This window comes from Acanthopagrus latus, chromosome 14 (genome assembly GCF_904848185.1).
Source record: "Acanthopagrus latus isolate v.2019 chromosome 14, fAcaLat1.1, whole genome shotgun sequence".
NCBI lineage: Eukaryota > Metazoa > Chordata > Actinopteri > Spariformes > Sparidae > Acanthopagrus > Acanthopagrus latus.
The window spans coordinates 3183540-3207207 of NC_051052.1; the positions used below are offsets into that span (position 1 = coordinate 3183540).

The 23668-nt window shown below is 39.8% G+C and overlaps 1 protein-coding gene and 1 long non-coding RNA gene across 7 annotated transcripts in view; both read left to right on the forward strand.

Annotated features, from left to right (window-relative positions):
• Positions 1-3155, forward strand: part of sult4a1 (sulfotransferase family 4A, member 1) — a 29116-nt gene extending 25961 nt beyond the window's left edge. For 3 of the 6 annotated variants that reach the window (XR_005079045.1, XM_037122388.1, XM_037122387.1), the window contains one exon: positions 2540-3155. Coding sequence is in view for 1 of the 6 variants with exons in the window: in XM_037122387.1 (XP_036978282.1) it covers positions 2540-2652 (113 nt within the window). In the remaining 5 variants the exon portion in view is untranslated. Of the gene's footprint in view, positions 1-1138; positions 1158-1935; positions 2155-2539 lie in introns of those variants that run through there. The other 3 variants (XR_005079044.1, XR_005079046.1, XR_005079047.1) reach the window with 2 other exon arrangements.
• Positions 3156-8033: 4878 nt separating this feature from the next.
• Positions 8034-10687, forward strand: LOC119032815. Its single transcript, XR_005079048.1, has 3 exons — positions 8034-8115; positions 8305-8448; positions 10346-10687. It is a non-coding gene; the product is annotated as an uncharacterized LOC119032815 (long non-coding RNA).
• The last annotated feature ends 12981 nt before the right edge of the window (positions 10688-23668 follow it).

Consider the following 23668-nt stretch of genomic DNA (forward strand, 5'->3'; position numbering starts at 1 on the left):
TTAAAGTCAGGACTTTGGGAAGGCCATTTCAAAATCTCAATTCTAGCCTGATTTAGCCATTCCTGTAGCACTTTTGATGTGTGTTTGGGATCATTGCCCTGTTGGAACACTCAGCTGCATCCTATTTTCTGACTGATAATTTTAGGATTCCCTGAAGAATCCTCCTTCTTCATTATTCCATTTTTTTCTTTAAAGCAGCAGATCCACTGGCAGCAAAACAGCCCCACAGCATAGTGCTAACAGCATGGGAAGCAAGGTCTTCTTTCTTGCACAGCAGCCTCTCAGCCCAAGGAGATGCAAAATGCTTGACTTCCACTTCATTGCAGACTTGCTTTTTGGTGGTTTTTGGTTGACTCTTGACCATCTTGACCAGTTTTCTCTCAGCAGCAGGTGATAGTTTGTGTTTCTCTTCCTGATAGTGGCAGTGACACAACTGTGACATGCACTTTATACTTACAGACAGTTGTCTGTACAGTTGTACCTGTAACTGCTTTGAAATGGTTCCAAGCGACTTTCCTGAATTGTTCAGCAATGGGCTTTCAGATCAATGCTGAGCTCCTCATACATTTCCATTGTAGTGTTTGTGGCTGAGTCTAATGGCTGTATTAAACAAGCCCTCTTAACATGGGCCCAGAAAAGTCACCACCAGACCTTACTTATTCAATCAGAATCAATCAGAAGTTAAGGGGACATGCTACAAAGAACATTTTATTTACACAACTTTCTATAATCACCAAAATGTGTCTTTAAATTTGCTTTATGCATATTTTTGAGCCAGCAGATTTGGTCAGATTTTCACAAGACCTACTATAAATGCATTATTGAACTAAAGTTCATGATCAGTTTTTAGATGGCATCATAGCAATGAAACAGCATTAATTAACGTTACTGTAGCCTGTATGACACAAAATGAATAAAAAAGTAGTTAAAACAGTGTGTTTGTGCAAGTAGCCATATACCGGTTTGTTGACATCCGTGTCCTCTGGTAGCTAGACCGAACTAATCAATCTGTTGAGCGTGCGCTCAACAGGCTTAACAGGCTATTGTAAGGCTCATGGCTCATGACAGGCTGTAACACGGACATGTACATTCTGAACAGAAAAACGAAAATGCTGGAATATGTTTCTGTCTCCGCCAGTGAGGGAGTAAGCGCACGCTCGACGGATTGACTAGTTTGGTCTAGCTACCGGAAGACACGGATGTCAACAAACCTGTATGTAGCTCCTTGCACAAACACACTCTTTTAACTGCTTTTTTTATTCATTTTGAGTCATACACGCTACAGTGCTGTGTTTTAAGGTGTCTGCTGATGTTGCATAACTTTTGGGGTGAGATGTGGAGCATGTTAAGAAGCTTAAAACACAGTGTAAAGTTCTGACCCTATGCTGTTAGCTGTCAATGCTAACTCTCCATTCACGGAGCCCCGTAATGGTCGGACCAAATGTGCTCGCGTCTTCTTGTGTTCTGACTGGGAGCTCAGAACAGAGAACCATAGCTACCATATTAGCCTCTCTGAACTGACTTCCTGTAAAATCCAGAATTTATATTAAACTCCTCCTCCTCACATACAAAGCCTTTAATGGTCAGGAACCAGCAAATCTTAAAGACCTAATAGTACCCCATTTAGTACCCCAATTACCCCACCCAATTACCCCAATGCAGGGTTGCAGAGTTACGTGTGGTTCCTAGAGTCTCCAAAAGTAGAATGGGAGGGACAGCATTTAGCCATCAAGCACCTTCCTTCCAATGTCAGTTTGGGAAGGCACCCTCTCTATATTTAAGAGTAGACTGAAAACTTTTCCTTTTGATCTGAAGCTGCTTTTTGTAAAATAGCGTATTTAATACTATGCCACCTTATACAAAAGGCTTACTAGTTTAATTTGTTATATTCTAACCAGAGAAATCTGTGGTTTGTTATACTGTAATGTTATCCAGAGCATGGACCCTTCCAAGAATTCCCTCTCACAGCAGAGCATCTGGTTAAGTGCGACCAATGGTTATGCCGGGAAGGTCCCCAAAGCAAATGATCCAAGACAGGAGCAGACTCGATTTTGGTTGGCATTTAAGTAATGTTACGCATGCAAAATGGGGTGCTGCCCACCCACTCCTTATTTCGGGGAACCAAATGGCTGAGTCTGTACCTCACTTGAAAGTGTAAGTAATTGGGTTTCTGAGAATCTCCTCTACAAGGTTCCCTTAACAGCCAAGTCTTTAGCCATATAAGGCTTTCTCAGCCAGGTCTCCAACTAACCAACCTCATGATGTAGTCACGCAATGCCAATCTAGTGATGAACAACAAGAATAAAAACAATAGTTAGTACCAAACATATATCAATTTAACATGTACACTTTTTACATCTAAAATGTGTTCACAATAAATTCCATCACATTTAGTTTTTTACAAAACGTATTGAGTACAAAACTCTGTACAAAACATATTGATATTATAAACTTTAGTATTATATGTCATTTTACAAGGTAACTGAACTTTTTATGCATACTTACTTTTCTTCCTTCTTGCTGTGTATCCTGCCTGCAGGTCGTGTGGGTCTGTGGCAGGACATCTTCACAGTGTCCATGAATGACAAGTTCGACACAATTTACAGACAGAAGATGGGCAAGTCTGACCTGACCTTTGACTTCTGCCTGTGAGTGGCACCCACCCCCAGCATCGTCTTTCTACTCTACACCCCACTGATCTACTTCAGTACGGTTGACAAGTGCACACTTCCTGCCAAAGCCCACGCTACTACATCGCCATTCAGTCAATCAGTCTGAAGTTTACGGTTCAGTAAGATAGTAGGAGTTCACCACAAGACTTTTCCCAGAATGCGATCCGTCTCAAATCAACAAGTCATCACCAACCCACCTTTGTGGACTGATCAAAACAAATCCAGATTTATTGGGAAATCAATGAAATTTCTCAATCAATAGTAAACCAACCTCCTTCAACCCCTACCTCCACGGTATGTTCCCACTGCTGTGTATGTATATGTGTAAATACAAACAAGGGTTTGACCGATGTAGGTTTTTTAGGGGCTAATACCAATACCTTTGAGCTAAAGTATTGGTCAACATTTATATTCAAAACATATGAAGATATTTGTGACTGAAATACACCAAAAATAAAAAAATAAAAAAATGAATGACAATGACTTAATGTCAAGCTATTTCTTCATGTTGGTTTGTCCTGTTATCCTATACTATTGTTGTCCTTATTTTCTGACCCATGAAGTTCATGAGTATACCAGACACAAACCAGGTAGTGTTGTCCAAAAACCTCTGTAAGCAAAAGTGTTCTTAACTGACTTAAGAATAGTAACACTCAAAAAACGGGCAGAAAGTGATCCTGAGATATGGAAATTGTTCCAATTGGATAATAGGGCACACTTCTGGACATTTTAAAAGCCTTCAATTTGTAACACTGGCGGAAGTAGTTTGTGAAGGGTGATAAAAAGAGCTTAGATTCAAATCTGAGTTTCCCACCCTGCACATGCTTCAGAAAGTTAAAAAAAAACTTGTTGTACATCGCCATGCCGCTACAAATGTCTTTTGCTTTCCCTAACTAGAGGGGCCATTGTAGTCTACTTGAGCTGATCAGAAGGATCAGTGACAACAATGACGTGAGAATTTATCATGTCAAAATTTTCAGGTGGTGAACATGTTTGTAAGGAGTGCCAACACTTGCATTCATTTAGAGTCATGTCTCAAATAGAAGTTCAATATTCACATTCACACAGAAAAATATGTGTCACCTTAGCCGCTAAATGCTTCCACCATGTTCCCCCACTAGTTGCTGCCAACTTTGTCTGCTGGGCAGATGTGTGTGGTGGGTGTTTTTGCTGAAAACATCTGCCTGCTGAAAACCAGGTTGATCAGACTGCACTAAAAAAGAAATAAAGCTGCTAGCCAGAAAAATCAAAATGATTACCTAAAGATGCTAAAATTCTACATAGAGCAACTGTTGAGTCAATTGATGATCCTCTGTGTGGTCATCGCTACAAGCAACTCATTTCACATTGAACTTGGTCATTTACCCCACTTTAATTGATTAAAGTTCATTACATTTCGTTATTTTTCAAAGGCAAGCCATGGACTTAAATTATAGTGTTGATCAGCCACAAATATCTTTAATCTGTAAGCAGCCTCAGTAATGCTCCATGATGTTTCTGGTTGTCGGTGGTCAAACCCTCTGAAACATTTACACCGTCCTGAGACACTACACCTCTTCAGAGAGGCCCAGGCTAATGAAAGGCCAGGCAACACACAGCTGTTTATTGGTGGGGAAACTGGAATATGAGCCGGGAACTAACTGGGCAGCATTCTGCTGTTGAAAAGATTTTTGAAAACATAATTTAGCCACGATTGCTAAATAATACAACACCAACATCTGCCCTTTAATGTGTCAAAGTAATATATTGATCTAACCCTGAAACTGAGTTGTTTAGCAGCTGGTCTTAATGTAGTGGTGGCTCCAAGCCCATTGGATGCATGGAAGGCAACTGAACGAGGTGAAGCCTGTGGAAGAGAAGAAGCCTATCACGCCTAAATCAACCCTGCAGCTCAGTGTCATGATGGGAGACTGTTGTGCCAGACGATCATTGTTTTTTTCTTTTGCTCCAAGTGCTGCAGGATTTTCATCATCCTTCATTATTTATCGCTGGACACTAACGTATAAGCTTTACATGTTTGTATGGATGTGTGTGAGTGTATGTTTATTGTCTAAGATAGAGAAAGAGAGCGAGACAGCGAGAGAGAGAGCGAACAAGACAAAGTGTTATGTCTTGCCTTCAGCCTCCTCTATGTCACCAGTGACAACAACATGGGGGGTACGTCGATGATCTTTCAATGCACTTTGTGTAGAATGATAAATTGTGTACAACTCTGTCACTCCTCAGTGGTGGAATCAGAAACAACACTGCAGTAAGATCTGACGCTGAGATGAATGGGCTTAACGCAAGACAAACAACCCTGGGATTTGTTTCTTAATCTAGAGCAAATTCTAGAAATCATGGCTGCAAGGGGTATCGCACCCCGCACTTGAACATTATACTTGAGATATTTAACTGGTGTTTTGTACAACGACGTGGTGGTTACATCATCAGCATTTGAGATGCAATCTGCTGCGGTTGTCTTTCATCAAATTTATGCCTCCTGATGGTTACATGTGCAGCTGCTGCTCAGTTGCAGATGAAGTTGCTCCAAGCATGGTAAATATTATAGCCATAGCTATAATGGCTATAATTTAGACACACATTTTTTTAAATTTTCAGAGTGAAAATACAGCAATTATGAAACAAACGATATAGACACAAACACATTTAAATACTCACATTAAACAAAGAAACTTGTTTACATATATATCATACTGATAGTAATGCAAATAAATGTAGACAAAGGCATTTCCCAAAAGCTCAAAGCAACATCGACAAGATGACATGAAACATAAGAGGACATGACATTTTTCTGTAATTGAATGTGAATTTTGTCAGAATTCTTGTTCACATGTCAGAGGTGACAGGCTGATAACCTCTACAGTTTGAGCTGGAAGATCGCATTATGTGCCAGATGCGACTGTGTTTTGTGTGTTTCACAAGCTTTGAGTATAACAAATGAGGAAAGTTTACTCATAACATGCAAATAAATGACACTTTTACTATCTGTTTTCCTTGTTAAACAGACAAATGCAACTATATACTGTCTGGATTCAACTTTCCTTAACTGAGGAAAGACAAACTTAATTCCCTTGGTAAAACACACTTCAAACTTGACAAAATAAATTTCATCTAAAGAGTCTTTTATTTTGTCTTTTCATGATTAACTCTTATTGGGTCAAAAAAAATCCTCAATTCACAGAGTATAATGTGAAAATATTCCGGCTCTAGAAGCCATCTTGCTGCTGCTTCATGCCTCTCCCTGCCTGCTGTGTCCTCTGGTCCCTGCAGTCATAGTCCCGGTCAGAGCTGCTGTAAATCATCTCTGTGCCGTGTCCCCTGTCTATAAACCAAACTCCATCTGTCTCTGAGTCTGTGTTCAATCCCAGTTTGGTGTCCAGCTGTGATCACTCTCAGGCTGCCAAACCCCAGTGTGTTTCTGTAGGTTAAATTTTCTATTATCATTTGAAAATACTTATGCTCTGGTTAGATTTGGGCACCACAACAACAACTTAGTAAGAGACAGGAAAAGACCAGGTTTTTGCTTAAAGGGATATTCCGGTGTACGTTTAATCCATGTTCTAACACACCTTGAAAGTTTGTGCACTGCTAGTTTACGTAGTTTTAGCATCCTCAGAAATGACCGCACAGCAACAATACACTGCAGTAAATGGGTCCAAGTATAAATCGCCATCAAAAAGCCACAAATAATGCTCAGAACAGCACCAAACTTAAGCAACATTAGAAACAGGGTCCCAGCACATATTTTGAGGCATCAAACAATTGATATCTTTGCCGACTTTGTCAGAAAATATAAACAAATGTCACCACCCGAGAAGCCCCCTTGTTGTGGGGAAGCCCTGTGAGTCGATTAGCGAGTGCAGTAGAGTTCCGCAGCTCAATGATGATCATTACTGCGAGGTTTGGTGCTGTTCTGAGCATTATTTGTGGCTTTTTGATGGTGATTTATACTTGGACCCATTTACAGCAGTGTATTGTTGTTGAGCGATCGTTTCTGAGGATGCTAAAACTTTGTAAGCTCGAAGGGGGGTCCTACTTGATGTCACGGTGTGTTAGACCATGGATTAAACTTACACTGGAATATCCCTTTAAAATTCCTGTTTTGGTCTGTTTTGCAGATGTGCCACTTTCTGTCAAAAATATTTTTTTTTGTGTTGCAATGCAGACTTGAACTGTGGTTACTGGCTTAGCATCCTTCATACATAACTCAACCACCATCCTCACCCCCTCAGGCTATTAACATCAGGTCCTGAACATGTGATGTGAACTCAATAGGATATGTATTGTAGAATTGTTACATAGCCTGTGAGACTTACAAATCTGAATGTATCATTTTTGATGTGGAACAATGTTAGCCGTCAACATAATATTCTGCTGACTGTGCTAAGTAATGCACCAAGTTCTTTGCTCTGAGCTGAAAAAAAAAAAACATAGAGGGATAACTTGTTGGCTTCAGCGGTTGAGTTAAAACAACAGTTTAACTAGGACGAGTAGCTAATATGTGTCATATCTTCACAGGCTCAGAGTCTCCACTCACAGGAAGCAATCATCAGGGATCAGATAAAACATACATCAACACGCCACATTCCTCTATGACCCATGTGCTAAAATTGCTGGTGCCATTTTCTTCCCTATCACTTTACATGTGAATGGATATTGTCAGTGTAACGCCAGTGTCACATCAGCTGCCATTACTATAGATGCAGAAGGTCTGAATCAGATTCTAATGTGATGGATACAGTTACACTTTGCTTTCTAGCTACCCAAGACATATCAAGTGCACAAGTGTAAATAGGGTTGGTTAGCAGTCGTACTACCGTTAATGGGTGAACAGTGTCCTTTTTCTCTCTTTCTCTCTGTTTTATCAGAATTGTCAGGTATCAGCTGCAGGAGTTGCAGTGTATTGACCCATAACCAGCATTTACTGTATTCTGCTACTGCCTGTATTGTCACCACAGCAGCAGTATGTGGAGTCAGACTATTAGCCTGTGGCATCACTTACAAGTAGTCCAGCACCTCCTCCTCTTGCTCTGTTGTCACAGTAGCTTCCAGTCCAGCAGCCCAGTCCCTCTACCAGATACTTGTGAATGTCTTTCTTGTGTGGATGTAAACGACAACCCTCAGCACACACCCATCACATTGACTTGTTTACTGCTGCTCATTCTTTCTGATAATTGTTCTCTTTTCTGTCACTCTGTTTACAGGTGATTCGTTTGGGTTTTTAAACATGACTGTCTCTGTTTCCTGGGCATCTTGCGTTGTATTTTACATGCTTTGCTTGCTGGTTTATTAATAAAGCTGTATCTTCAGACAATATCTAATATCTAACAGTGTTCTCTTTCCTTTAACTCTTCTTTAGAACTTCTGCAAATTGCACAAATGTGGTCAGTGCTCTCAAAGTGCTGCTATCAGGAGAAATGGAAATGAGAGTCAATGAAAGGTAATTTGTTACTGTCCTGAAATACAGGCTGGTAAAAGAAATAATGGTTTGAAATTTGTTGCATATCCATGCATATATACACCCATAACCCAATACCCGTTACTAATATTGAGTATTATAATATACCAAATTAATTTTTGGTACTTTTCTTGTTTTCATAAGAAAGATTTCTGTCACCATTCTCAAAAGGAAAATTGTCAGGCTTCCGTGCTGGCAGACCCAAAAGCAGGAGGATGTGGTAAAACTCTGGAGACATCTGCACGAGGTCATCACAAACAAAGGGTTATGTCGTGGCTATTCATTCAACAGTAGAACTCAGGGCGATGTTTAATAGTAAGTAAGCGCATTTCCACACACTCAATGCGAAGGGAAGTCAAGAGATTGGGACTGAACAGCTGTGTAGCCTTAAGAAAACCACTAATCAGTGAGGCTAATTGGAAAAGAGGGTTTCAATTTGCTGGGGAGCATAAAGATGAGTCCAGATTTACCCTGTTCCAGAGTGATGGGTGCATCAAGGTAAGAGGAAGAAAGATGAAATGATGCACCCATCATGCCTAGTGCCTAAAGTATAAGCCTGTGAGGGCGATGATATGATCTGGTGTTGTTGCAGTTGGTCAGGTTCAGCAACATTATGTGCCAGAAGAATGAGGTCAGCTGACTACCTGAATATACTGAATGACCATCAATGGATTTTTTTTTTCACTGATGGCATGGGCATATTCCAAGATGACAATTCCAGGATTCATCGGGCTCAAATTGTGAAAGAGTGGCTCAGGGAGCATGAGACATCATTTTCACACATGGATTGGCCACCACAGATTCCAGACCTTAACCCTGTTGAGAATCTTTGGGATGTGCTGGAGAAGACTTTGCGCAGTGGCCTGACTCTCCCATCATCAATACAAGATCTTGGTGAAAAATTAATTAAATAAATCTTGTTACATGCAGAAGCATATTGAAACAATGCCACAGCGAATGTGTGGCATAATAAAAGCTAAAGCTGGTCCAATTAAATATTAGATTGTGTAACCTTTTTTTTTTTTTTGGTGGCCAAGAAAAAAACTGAAAGAAAACTGCCTGGCCAAACTAGCGTATGTCTTTAATTAATGGAGTTTTATTTTGTAAATTGTTTGTTTTGTACATTTTTCATATCTTGGCCATGATTCCATTTATAAAAGCAATAAAACAGTACAACAATTAAAGGGTTGAAATACCTTTTATGGCCACTGTATTTCCAGTGCAATGACAACAAACAAACCGGTCACTGGCGCACCAAACACACACTGTACTGGACTGAACCTGGCCTTTATCCATAGCAAAGCACTTCACCATCTTGACACTGTCAAATACAAAAACAGTTGGGATGCTGTGTAACATGAGACAAAACAGAATTTAATAATTTGCTCATCCTATTATATCCACTCAATTGAAAACAGTACAAAGCAAAACAAGACAAAATATTTATTGCTTTTTATCATGTCATCTAATAGATTTTTAAAAAAAAATATAGGCTATGCTTGTTCTGAATTCGATGCCATCAACATGTTTCAAACATGTTTGGACAGCAACAAAAGACTATTAAAGTTGTGGAACGCTTCAAAAACACCTGTTCTGAACATTCTCACAGGTAAACACGTTTAGTGGCCACAGGTGACAGTGTCATGATTGGGTATGAAAGAGACTTTATTAAGGATACTACTACATAGGCTCAGGAGCACTTGATTGCCTTTGGTTTTTATCTATGTCTTACACAGCATCCAACATTTTTGGCATTAGGGTTGTAACTTGGACTCATTATAGGCAATAAACCCAGTTTTTATCAACACATCACTGCTCTCCATAAAAGAGTGTGAGATCAGAGCACCTTCTGTTGCCCTCTACCTCCTGTTATAGCTTTATGAAAAGCATAATTATCTCATCCTGCTGTCCTGTTTCCTCTGCTTTTTCACCAAGCTGTTTCCAGCAAAAAACAACTTAACAGTGTCAATTACACCGCCTCCAATGTCATTAACCTCCCCAGAGCAACAGATGAGCATCACAAGGAAAGCACTCTCCAGAACAAGTGACACTGATCAACCTCCTCAATTCACATGTTGTCATTGTTTAGTGTATTTTTAGGTTTTTCTTGATTTTGACAACAAATGTCCGTCCTGGGAAACTACTCTGTATTCTAAAGTGACTTTTAATATTTCCTCCTCATCTGACCCCCTCAATCCACCCTGGTGCCTAGCATGCAGGCCGGCAGCGGACCCTTGAGCAGGTGATCCACAGCGGACTGGACAGCGGATAATGTCAAGTCATTCGACTTGCTGGTGGACCTTGATGTGAGCATAGAGGAGTTCAGAGTTCAAGCTTTCATTAAACGTGCCTATAAAACACATTATGTGTGCTCTTAGGGGCTAACGTATTAAATGTATTTCCTGTGTCATACAACATTTGCAATTTGTTTCTGTATTTAAATAAGTTTTTCAAGCAGAGGTTTATAAAAAACATTGCACTTGTGTCTTTCTTTCTTTCTTTCTTTCTTTCTTTCTTTCTTTCTTTCTTTCTTTCTTTCTTTCTTTCTTTCTTTCTTTCTTTCTTTCTACTGACCCAAGTTCACATTTGAAGCAAGCTGTCGTGGCTGTACGGATTGATTAGTTGTTGGGGGTAACTTGTTACAAAGTAATGTGCAGATTACTCTTTTTTATGATGCGTTAGTTCTGCAATTCAAGTAATTTGTTATTTTGTTCAATTTTCATTGAAAGTAATTAATTACTGGAAAAAAACCTGCTGTCTTTTCCTGAAGCATTTGGAGCTCAGTTTCTTCATTCAGTTATTTGTGAAACCTATACTGAAATTTAATTTAAAACATGTTCCACTTTCAACATTTAGCGTATGCAGTTGACTGCTCTTCTAATATTTTCCTCAAATATAACATAAAGACTGACTGTAGCTCAACATTTTTACTTTCCATCATAAAATTGTGACTATTGTAATATTGTTTTAGACTTCATGCTTGTGAGCTTATGATTCTTTTTCTTTGATATGGCCTTAAAACTCCATTGTTTTAAAAGGTACGTATGCACTTGAATCACTTGTACATAGGAATGCACTTTGTCATATTTGTGCTTCTGTTGTTTCTGTATAAGCACCCAAAATTCATTGCGGGTTCATTAGCTGCATTTTATATATAAGAGCCTGTGTTGTGTTGTGTGCATTGAATCAGAACAGACTTGTAATACTTGCTGTAATACTGTCTACTTATTATTTTGCCTTTTTCAGTTTGTGTTACATTTTAGTTAGGCATCAAAAACACAGAGCTTAAGTTAAGACGATTTGGGTTGAAATACATCCTTGCACAATGTTAACCACGTGTTAGAAAGAATAACTTCTCCCACATTTGTATTTTTCTGTTCTCTTTCCCATGTTGCAAAGCTATAAGAAAAACACGAGTGGCCAGTTGCAGTTATGGTCCTGGAGCAACAATAAGTTGCCAGCATATAAAGATAGCAGTTGATGTTTCTGCAAACCACAGATATGTTAAAATTTGTACATGTCATAGGCTACATACATATTAACAGTTCCACAAAACATGTCTTATCACAATCCATGTTTATTGCTCCCATTGGTGCTATTGCTTTCCCAGAATTGGGGATCTTAGAAAAAGAAATGCCCTGACCTGAAAGAGGTGTTTTCCCTTTGATTCATATCTATGTTGTTATGTGAAGTATCATCCAGAAGATGGCAGTAGAATATATATATATATATATATATATATATATATATATATATATATATATATATATATATATATATATATATATATATATATATATATATATATATAAAAAAGTCTCTCCCAGGCACAGATGATGACAAATGATGCTCTGTGGCCGTGGAGACTGGTCAGAGGAGAAGTGTTTCTGGCAGCTGTTAAAGCAGACGCTATTTGTTTCCACCTCTGTTGCGATAGCAGGCATCAGTTTTTCCTTTGAACCTGCCACCTAACTTATTGTTTCTGTGCTTTGTTCCATACATTTCTTGGCAGTGTGCATATTTTTTACCAAAAAATGAAGGTATACAACAAAAAACCCCATCGTGGCTGTAAAAGCAGCTGCAGTAATATTGCTGGCTGATATAAGAAGTGGAAGTCCTCACTCTGCATCCAGGAGGCCTAATGAGAGAGTGTCTTGTATCAGGATGCTTCTCCACTCTGGCATTGATCAATCGAGCGTGCACGTGTGTGTTTTGTTTGCGGTCCGTGCGCGGCAGTGTAATTCCCCCTCTGCCTTCATCTTCATCTGTGTGCACGATGCCTCTGTCACTCCGCTACGCCACTGTAATCGTCTCCACTGTTCCTCTTTGTTCCGTCTCAGCGCTCACGCCTGACAGTTTGACTGCCTGTCTTTCCCGCACAGATTTCCTCCCATAATATCAGCACTTTGTGTCTTCCACCCCCCTATACACAACCCAACTTCCCTCCATCCCTTGCCCACCCCTCCCACTCACTGTCTTATTCATTAAAGACACTGTGTGTGTTCGTGTGTGTGCGTGCATGTGCTTTCTGGAGAGTTGTGGAAAGTTTACTTTAAAGGATGATCGCTGGAGTACCAGCTGTTTTTCTGGTGACATTCTGATGTGGAAGTGTGCTTTGTGCTTGAGGGAGATGCCCCAAGCAGCCTGGCATCCACCCTCCCCTTTCTTCTTCTTTAGTTATATATCGATTTATTATTGAATGTGCACTGGTTTCAGGTCCTGTAAAAGAGATGTTGCTTGAAAAATTGGAGCTTTATGTTAAGGAAGGGAAAAAAAGACAATCCCATCTGACAAATCTGATGATGAAGAAGAATTTGGTGACAGCCAGCCAGGCTCATGCAGAGAAGGAGAAAGAGAAAATCCACTGCATCACAAGAGCTCAAGCTCTGTTTCCTCCCTTGCACCATGTCTCTTTTATTGTGTTTATTCAGTGTGGTTAGAATTGATTTAGAATTCCTCTTAAATGTTGCAGTATCCACCCTACCTCTCTGCAGATGCTCTACAATTTCAATCTTAATTCAAACCCGCATTTAACCCGCAGACTGTCAGTGTCGACGATCGCGTAAGACGATGTGTGTGAACTAATGATTCAAATCTCACAAAATCAGATAACTCTAATGTGATCTTGCAGTTTGACCTCAGTAATGGGATGCTGAGGTAATTAAGAGATTTTAAACCTGTTTTTTCTTTTTTAATTATTTTGAAGTTCCACGCTTTACATGTATTTGCAGGTCATAAAACTCTGACTTTTGCAGCCATGCCATTTTCAATTAATTTTTAAAGATGCACTTAACGATATTGTCATATTATCAGCGAATGGTGAATGAAAATGAAGTCAGAGAAAGCCAGCCTTTGGCACATGTGCCCCCATTGGCATGCAGGAGCTTAACCAGTGGCACACTGGCAATAAGTGAGCATAACAGTCTTTAGGGAAATACTGTGCCAGTTGTGTGAAGTACTTGGTAACTTTGTAAAGGAAAGCGCTATATAAAAAAGTCATCATTATTCATCATTATTATATTGTTTTTTGTGCTACATAAACCATTCAATTGTTTAGCTTTTTAAGGACATGGTGGCACCAAATTTTGGCCTTTCTATCTATCATTTTTATGCAAAAATTTTCCCCTTCACCCTTATGGGGAATTTTCAAATTTCGTTCAGCTACTATTTCAGCACACACTCAGCTAGAGAAACTGTTCAGTTATCAAAATCTTCAGCTTTTTACGCCCATTCAGACTTTTACATTTCAGCCTTTTCAGCTATTGAAAATTTCAGCTTTTTCAGCAAACTTCTGCTCACTCAGGGTTACTTTGTTTCTACTACTGCTTCGGCAGTGCAGTACAATGCATTATAGTGTTATGCATTTCAGGCAAGTGTTTTCCTCAACTGCAGTTGAGCTGTTCCACAATGTACGTGCGACCAGTGGAATTCTGGGGTCAGGCTGAAAATTGCTGTGTCACTGAGAGAAAAGTGGAAAAAACTTAAAGAAGACAGAAAAACTGCTGCTAATACTGCTGCTTCCGGTGATGTTTTGAATGAGAGGACAAATAGACGATGGCATTAATTTCTTTTTTATTTCTGTAGCATGAAAAATGAGGCCGCTAGAGTGACAGACAAAACTGGTACCATGTTTTATCTCCAGAATTGAGAAATTTAGGCTCAAAATTAACACTGTGGCTTATGGGGGAGTTGCTGGAGTACTTGTTGCTCTAGGGCTTCTACCGAAAGTGTAAGTCCTTCTTCTGAGGTAAGTCCATCAGCTGAAATTCAACAAGATTTCCTACATTTCTGTGTATATATTGTCTGAATGTTTTTATGTGAAATTAAAGCTGTGGCATCTAAATCAAGCAGATATTTTTTTGTCACATTTTACCGCTTGCTCTCCCCTCTATTCATGATGTCATGCACGCTAGCTCATGCCCTAAAAGTCGCTAGAAGTTGTAAAATCACATTGTCACCTAATTTGCATTATTTGCCATGTGTATGAAAACAAAAAAAGAGGACGGCTGTAGCTCAGCGGCTTGAGCTGGCTGGCTAGTGATCAGAAGGTCGGTGGTTCAAATCCCAGCTCCAGGCTGAACAGAGCTACGCGTTGAAGTGTCCTTGAGCAAGATACCAAATTGACTCTGCTATCAGCAAGGGCGATGAGTTAACACTTGATGACTTGTCCAGGGTGTACACTGCCCTTGCCCAGAGACAGCTGGGATTGGGTCCAACAACAAACCCCTGCGACCCCATAAAAGGGATAAAGCGGTTACGAATGGAAAATTGCGTATGAGCAAGTCAGATCAAGGGTTAACATTTTCTGGCCTCATATTTAGTCTTATTCAAATATATGAGCATTTTCACGTTACATAATTTATGGTCACAGTGTTCACTGTCACAAAATACTTCTCCACCAAATCCAAAGTCATAGATGCAGGTGAGAAAAATATTTGGGTCAGAATTGCTGGGACCCTGATCGAACAGGTCAAACAGTCAACTTCCAACAACTTCTGCAGTGTCACCATTGCCATGTCCCTCTACAGAAGCTCAAGCTTTTGATAGATTTTCATTGTAAAGTTAAGATTGCCCTGACATAATTTGAAGTCAACTGGATGCTGGCCAAAAATGAGGACTAAACTGAAAATGGCTGACTCAGTGCTGGATATAGGTCAGTTGGTGCTCAGGCCCTTAATGTAGCTTGACGTATATTTACAGTTGATCTCCATGTGTCTATGATTCCTGTTCTTCATCTGCCTCTGACCTCTGTCTCACCTTCACCCTCAAACTGAACTGCAGGTGTGACAACACTGTCACAGGTATATAGAGCATGGAGAACCCCCTCCTCCCCTGAGGTGGGGGCTGATAGCAGTGATAATTGGACAGTGTGGTGTCTATAATAAGATTCAATGTTAGGGGCTCCGCTGGGGACTGCTGCACTGGATTACACCATGGAGGGATGTAGGGCAGGGCATCAGGGACTGTATTTTGATTATGAGATACCAAAATAGGTATAGGTGTGTATGCCAAGTATTTGTCCTTGATTGAACATATATGCATTTTTGTGTGTGTGTTTTTGTGGAAACTAGCCTCTGATTTTGTGTGTATAGTGCCAGCTCTTTACCAGTTTAAATGTGTGTTTGTCCATGAATGTGTGTGTGAAAAGCAGCACAAGATCAGAACAAAAGCGTGCGACTGCATTCCCCAGGTGTGCCCCGTTCCAGAGAACAGCACCAAGTGTATTCCCTCAACAGCCTCATCCTGAAAATTACTGCTCAACCCACCTGACGCCAGCCAACCACATCAATGCGCCACTCTTCCAGTCTCTACAGAGATGCCATTACATGTACCATTAGCACAGATGCTGGTAGTGGAGAGCTTTGAAAAGTTAAGAGTGGGCTTGAGTGCAGGAGTATGTTGGATGTAGGGACCATCATCTCTTCATCCTCCTCCTGCTTTTCATCATCATTAGTCTCAGTCATGCTGTTGCCTATATGCTGTTTACACATATTTGTGTTTGTAGCTGTTGCAGGTGTGTGAAACAGTGGACTACTTGCAGATTCTGTGGAGCTTTAGACAAGCTTCTGTGGCTAGCAGAGACACACTTCTTTCCTCCAGCACCATAACTGACCAGTTACCTAAATATATGACTTGTTCATTGTTTAAAGCTGCAACCTGGAATATATGTCTCACTGCTGGTCAGTCTGGTTGCATTAAAGCTGCAAAGAGGAACTTTCTTTTTTTGTTGGTTCTGGTGGCCCCTGTGGGAAAAAACAATTCATACCATGGTCTCGATTCTGATTGGTTGCAGGGTGTCCCTGATATATAGACAGCTACTAAGTAGTTCCAGTCAAATTGACTGTTCACTGCTGTAAATCAATGCACTAGCTGGCGTATCAAATCTGAATATTTTATTTACAACACTGAGTGCAGTCCGTCAGTCCTTCAGTATCCTCTGAACACCACGGGGTGGCCACTGTAACACACAAGCTGCAGAAAGTACACTTCCCCTCTAAACTTACTGACCCGCGAATAAGCTCACATCCCGTACGCTGTTCAGCTCTCTACTTAAGGCTGAGGCCACAGTAACGTTACACATGGCCGATCATTTGTTCGTGAAAATCTTGATATTGATTTGGGGACAGTGACATGACTGGTTAGCTAGCTGGTCTTGTTAGCCAGCATGCTGTCAAATTATATTTACTGTTTGTCAACCGTATGCAATGTTATTGACTTTGACTCTTGCTTGCATTGCGTTAGCTTTCTGGCTCATCACTCAGCGGACTAGAATATCTCCCATTGTCAAGTTGTATCTATGGCCCATTCTATTTACTGCAGAAGTGAACACCGCTTCCGTTGCATAAGAACCTTACAGGAGGGAAATGATTGTTCTAGGTTTTAGTCAAACCCTCAGGCGTTACCAGGGAAATTTAGTTATGGCTTGTGTAAAACTTTATATTTTGATCGTAAAAGGCATGGAAATATAAATGAATGGTCTTAATTCATTTTCTTTGGCAAGTGACCATGGTATAAGTGGGATAATGCCCTTCGAGGTGTCCATAAACAGGAGTTAATGGACTTCGTGGAGGCAAACGCCCTCCGCTGCGTGTCAGACGGTTCTTAGGCCTCCGCGTTGTCCATTAACTCCTGTTTATGGACATCTCGTCAGACATTATCCCTTACATAAACACCTCACACCTTTTAACAAAAGACTGGAATAAAATAAAATAAAAGATTTAAACACTGCTGTACAAACTTTGTGTTAGTGTCATACTGTACCGCCTGACTACAGCACAGCTTCTTTCCTGTAAGACTCCTCAATTCATCCTCAATACATCCTCGAAATAATTCATAGTTAGGGACCCTATTGTATTCCAAGGAATTCTTTCTTTCTTTCTTTCTTTCTTTCTTTCTTTCTTTCTTTCTTTCTTTCTTTCTTTCGTCTAAGGAAGTCATACTTCCCAAGGGCGAAAACTCACCAAACTTACAGAAATGTGAGAATTGAGAATATTTTGGAGTCATGGTTTATGAAGTTTGGCAAATATCAGAATTTTATCTCAAAAACTGAATTTTTGAGAACATTTTGAATTCTGCTCTCATGGGAACAACTGGAGTCAATGTAAGAGTGGCATTTTTAAACATCAGATTTTCTCTTATGAAGCAAAACACTTAGAGTTAAAAACAAATCACCAACATTTCCATGCTGTGAAGATGCAATTTATGTATTATCAGATTTTTGTTCAGGTAACAGAATTTCTGACATTTTGACCATTTTTGAAATCTGCCTTGACAACAGCTGCCTGGACAGTGACTCCCTGAGTTGACAAATGAAGCTCCCACAATTTTTGCCTACAGTGCATGAAAATGTTTGACTGTGAACACTACTGTAAACATATACTGCAAATTGATAAATAAATCTTCAATGTTCAAAAATTAAACATTTTTTAGAGTCATGGTAGATGATGTTTGACAAATATCAGAATTTTACCTAAAAAAATTAACTTTTGAGAACATTTTGAATTCTGCTCTCATGTGAATAATTGCAGTCAATGCAAGCAGCATTTTTAAACATCAATTATTCACTTACGGAGCAAATCAATCATTGTTAAAAACAAATTACCAACATCTCCATGCTGCAATATGTGTATTTTCAGATTTTTGTCTTGATAACTGAATTTTTTTACAGTGGTTTCAAATCTGCCTGCACAACAGTGAATGGCTTACTCAATTTGTGAAGCCACTGTCATATTGCCACTTGTCAATTAGCTCAGAGTGATAGATGACAGTCTTTGGTTCCAGAAGTTGTGAATTCAAGCCTGAAGTAGTCCAAAATGAACACTGTTCTCAATTGTCTTGTCTTCCTATTCTCCTGTTTGTTGCTCAGAATTACCTAAATTTGCCAAAAATAGCCCGGACCCAACCCATTGCTGTGCAGCAGCTATAATGCTAGTTAATTTTATGACTTCTCCAACCCATGACAGGTTGGAAATCTGGTGACAGACATTAAGAATAACTATTATATGCAGAAATATCTTCTTGCCAATATTCTCATTTGCTGATGTAGTATGAATAGATGCATCAGTATCAAATTGACATTGTTTTTTTTTTTAAGTATTTTTTTGGCCTTTTCTGATAGTACAGCTGAAGAGTTGGACAGGAAACAGGGAAAGAGACGGGGAGTGACACGCAGCAAAGGGACCCGGGCCGGGAGTCGAACCCGGGTCCGCTGCAGAGCCTCAGCACATGGGTCGCGTGCGCTACCGACTGAGCTATGCGGCGCCCCAAATTGACATTGTTAATAATGAGTTAGAACTAGCAGTATATTTAAAGATAAAATATGTAACATTTCTGGATTAAAATGTCTAAAAGCGACTAGAACTTTGTTTTATATTTTGAGTTGTGCACTAAAATTATCCCAACCTTTTTGGATGATTTTCAAACTCAAATTAATTTATATTTATACCACTGTATGTTCAAGTTGCTTGTTGCTATAACTTCTGGAAAAGGTTTAGAGAATGAAGAGGGAAGGAACATGGCTTAACATATTATAAATAAAACTTTAAAACATTACCTCATTCAAGAGCACATATGCCTGAGTAAGGTCAGAGGTTTTCATGGGCATTGGTGGTTTTTAATGAAACATTTGTTCAGATGATCTTATACTACTTAGGGCTTTTGGCTTGTTGAGAGACCCCTCGCGGAATGATATGCTCAGCGTTAGTAATGCAGAATTAACCGATCATAATTTAATTGGTAAATCAGCAGTTTTCTATTGTTTTGTTATTTTGTTTAAATGCATACCTTTGAGGGAATGGAGAGCTGAAGATAAATGTTTATTGAGTATTCCACCACCTCTGACAAAGGCTGAAATTGTTTGAAGGTAGCTAGTTTGCTAGCTGTTATACTAACTTGCTTGCTGACTTTAGATGTCAGTTCTCTGGCTGTAAGCAAATTAGCTAGATTCAAATTTGGTCCCACTAAACTAAAATTAATCTTCATATTTAAAAAAAAAAGTTTCAGGTGAGCCTCCATGTAGCTGTACAGTGCATTAAGGTTAGGGTAATGACCATGAACATGTCCTTGTGACAAGTATGCAGCATCTGAAGGTACAATATCAGTTCTACAGACAGTGCTATTGGAAGGAATTAAATGAAATGTTCTGAACACTGACATGACTCACACAGCATCTTATGTTGGTGGGGCCAGCTCTGGCAGAATTCAGGCTTTATGTAGGAAGCCTAACAGAATTGACTCTGGATTTGTGCTGCTTGTGTTCCACATATTAAAGTGGGAGGTTGATGTTGTTGTGAAATGCAGAACATTTACAAAATCCTCTCTGTTGATACATGACTGCTTGAGGGCTATCAGGGTTGTCCCTATCCCTACAGTAGTCATTTGTGTGTGTGTGTATGTGTGCGTGTGCGTATGTGTGTGTGTGTGTGTTTCTGTGTGGGCTGCTTTGAGGAAAACATCTCACAGCCCATATTTTTCAGTCCACACACAATACACAATAATTTGAAATCGATCCATGTCCTCCTTTTTCAAAACCATGCCATTGTTTTTGTGCATATGCTTTTGCTACCTGTCTTACAAGCCGTCTGGACATGTCTAAAGCGATTGATTTATAGCAACAATGATGTGATGCCTGTGTGTGTGTGTGTGTGTGTGTGTGTGTGTGATGATGATGGAAGAGACTATTTTTACACTGCCTTTCACCATCGAGACATTAAAACAAGGCGTTAAAAACAAGATACGGATGAAAGAATGTAAAATGGATGATAAAATTATTACTAAAATGTCATGTCATTATCCGTAACCGCTTATCCCTTTCCATGGGGTCACGGGGTGTGGCTGCTGGAGCCAATCCCAGCCTTGTCTCAGGGCAAGGGCAGGGTACTCCCTGGACAAGTCGCCAGCTCATCGCAGGCCCTCACTGATGAGCAATGGGGGGTTCAGTATCTTGCTCAAAGACACTTCGACATGCAGCTCAGCCTTGGCCTGACTAGCGACCTTTCGATCACCAGTCGACCTACTCTACCCGCTGAGCTACAGCCGCCCCATTGTTACTAAAATGAAACATGAAATAAGCAGTTGCAGTGCAGAAAATATATGAATGAATAGTCCAAGAAACATGTTAATGAAACAGAATGCAAGAGAATACAGGGAATGGTTTTGAGAGAACACTCGGCTAAAATGAGTGTGCGGTATGAGTATGTATGTACAGGTATCATTTGAGCAAATTATTTAAAAACTTCCTGCGAGTCCTACCCACTCGCAGGTTAAGCTCCTCCCATTCCAAGTACATTTACAGTGATGTTGTATTTGCTCATTGCTAACAGCAATGTTTCAAACCCTAATTTAAACAAGGAAGGTTACAAAGTACATTCTTTATAATTTTATTTTAAAACACAAGGGTTAAAAACATGAAACTATGTCTTACTGCCTGGGGAATGACGCTACTACATAGACTATGAAGTGCACGATGAAGTGAACTATGAAGTGCCCTTAAAGAGTTGTCAACGTTACATGAGAACTCTGAGTTTCAGGGTTGGTAGGGCCGCATGTGAGTCATTGACCCTACTGGCATTAAATACAGGAGGGCCAGCTCCTCAGGTCAAGACTCTGCTGTCCACTTGGAACTGAAAGGGAACATTTATTTGAGGGCGACGATGTACACATCTTTTCCAGAGAAGACGTTGAAGATGTTTTGAAAGTGGCAGAAAATAATCACATCATTCAAACTGGAACAATCACCTTTGAACAGAGGAGGTGGCCTACAACACCATTTTTAAAGAGGAGAGTTCATGTGTAACCTAGACGACTCTTGAAGGACACGCCAACACAAGCTTTAAAGCCTGCAGTTCCCCTCTTGTTAGTTAGAACTGAAGAAGCCTCTTCAAGAAAACTGGAACAAGTCCAATTGCCTACGACTTGGAATCCTTTTTCTCTGTTTTGAATTTAACATCGATAGAATTTGGATGGAGGTTGGAAGAACCGTATAATTTAAATATAAATGGTGGAAAGATACATTTCAATTGCTAATATAATGCCCCAAATTTGAATTGTTAATCAGGAAACATTTTCTTGGGGCTTTTCATACCGGCCCAGGTTTTAAAGCATTCTTTAAACCTACCATTCATAGAATCAGCGTTCATGCTGGCACGAACAAATGTATTCCTAAGTCGGCTCACCCTGACTTTGGCCTAGCCTCTCTTGTTGGACCTGCTCTGGAGTGGGGTTATCATTCAGTTTGATGGGTTGTCCTCTGAAAATTGACCAAACGCAGGGCTAAAAAGTGCCGTGTGAAACAGGGCCAAAATAGTCACACAATATTCTACAATGTTGATATTACTTGCATGTTTCAAAGGACATTTAAGCAAGGGCTAGTAACAAAGTACCGCTGTCAATAGTCACCTCCTTGCTTGTGTTCTCATTTCTCAAATGTTGCTCCTAAAATGCCTATCTTCTTTTTTCCAACAGTTTATTCTCTATTGGTGGCATCAACTGTGGTTACTAGGAGACTTGAGTCATGCATCTGTAAAGCCTCTACTTTGCAGGATCATCAACCAAATTTGGATTTGACCGGAAAACGTTCAAGTCAGCCCATTGTTTTCAGGACAACCCCCTCAGAGTAACATGAAATGACTTCAAACACGACAGGACATCGTTTTGAGGACATCAAAGACCAAATGACAAGATGGTGTATTGCAGGAAAGAACATAACCTATCAGATAAACTGCCCAGGGTGCTGTGGCCTGGGTAGATGCTGAAATGTACATGCATGTATGTTAATTAGTGGGCTGTGCTCACCAGCCTACTATGGACACCTCAATAGCAGAGCTATAGGTGTCCACAGTGGGCTGTGCTCGCCAGCCCACTATGGACACTCGCGCCTCTTCTTAAAAATAAAAATATTAGTTTTCATCCTCCCGCTCTTTTTTGGCAGCTAACTCGTCCCGCACGGTTTGTCGCACACAAATAAAAAATATATCAAAACGTGCGTCTCGATCTGACTTGGTATGCTTTCATTCAGATTTTCAATATTCAAAACTGCAAAAAATTACCCTGCGTCCTCATACGAGGACATTACATTTTTGCCTCTTAGCACCATGATACTCAATTTTTTAAAACTTTGACCTATTAGCCACATTTAGGGACACTGCCCACACCATCTTGTGGTGATACCATGACATTACACCAATTCCAGTGAAAACAAAATGGCGGGGATATCAGCGAAAGCCTTCTTCAGCAGAGAGCAAGGTAAAAATTATATCCAGATATTATGTATGAAACCAGTGTATTTATGTAAAATAATGTCTCTAGTTTCATGTAGCATAAAATTTTTTACACATTTTAGTAACAGGATCAAATTAGAACAACAGTAAATGTCACATACTCGTTTGAGGACATCGGGACGATATTACATTATTGATTGTACCATGTTGTTAGCTAAACTTGGGAATATTTAGATGAGTTTACAGTTGTAAATAGTTATGTTAAGTGGTATATGTGGTTAGATAGACTTTTAATAAATTAAAGTTTACAGGTGTAAACACTTTATACCTTTAACCTTTCATTTTAACCTTGGAATTAAATCACTAGCGGTAGGTAGAGGTAGCTAGATAAAGTGAACGCAACTGCTTTGTGAACGCAACTGCTTTGCAGCATTTCTTAAATGCTGTGAAATGCAGTTGCAGCGGCCAGTAGGGCTGTTTCAGACAAGCAGACAGACTGCTTTCTGGAAAGATAGAGGAGTTAGGCTATAGTTAGAAATAAGCAAAAGTTCAAAGGCTGCTCAGGGAAAGTGACATCACTTTCTGACTTATTCTGTTTATTTGAACATGTGTTCAGGCAATGAATTCCACTGTGTTAAGCACCATGTCACATGAGCAAACAGAGACATAATATTTAGTAATATGTGGCATTATTCGTACTGTTGTTGTTTTGTTTAGCCATGTTTAGGGCTTGAAATGAACTGTTTACCTGGTATTTTCCAGTTTTATTTTTGTATAGCCATGTTTAGGGCTTTAAATAAACAGCTGTTTGCACTTAA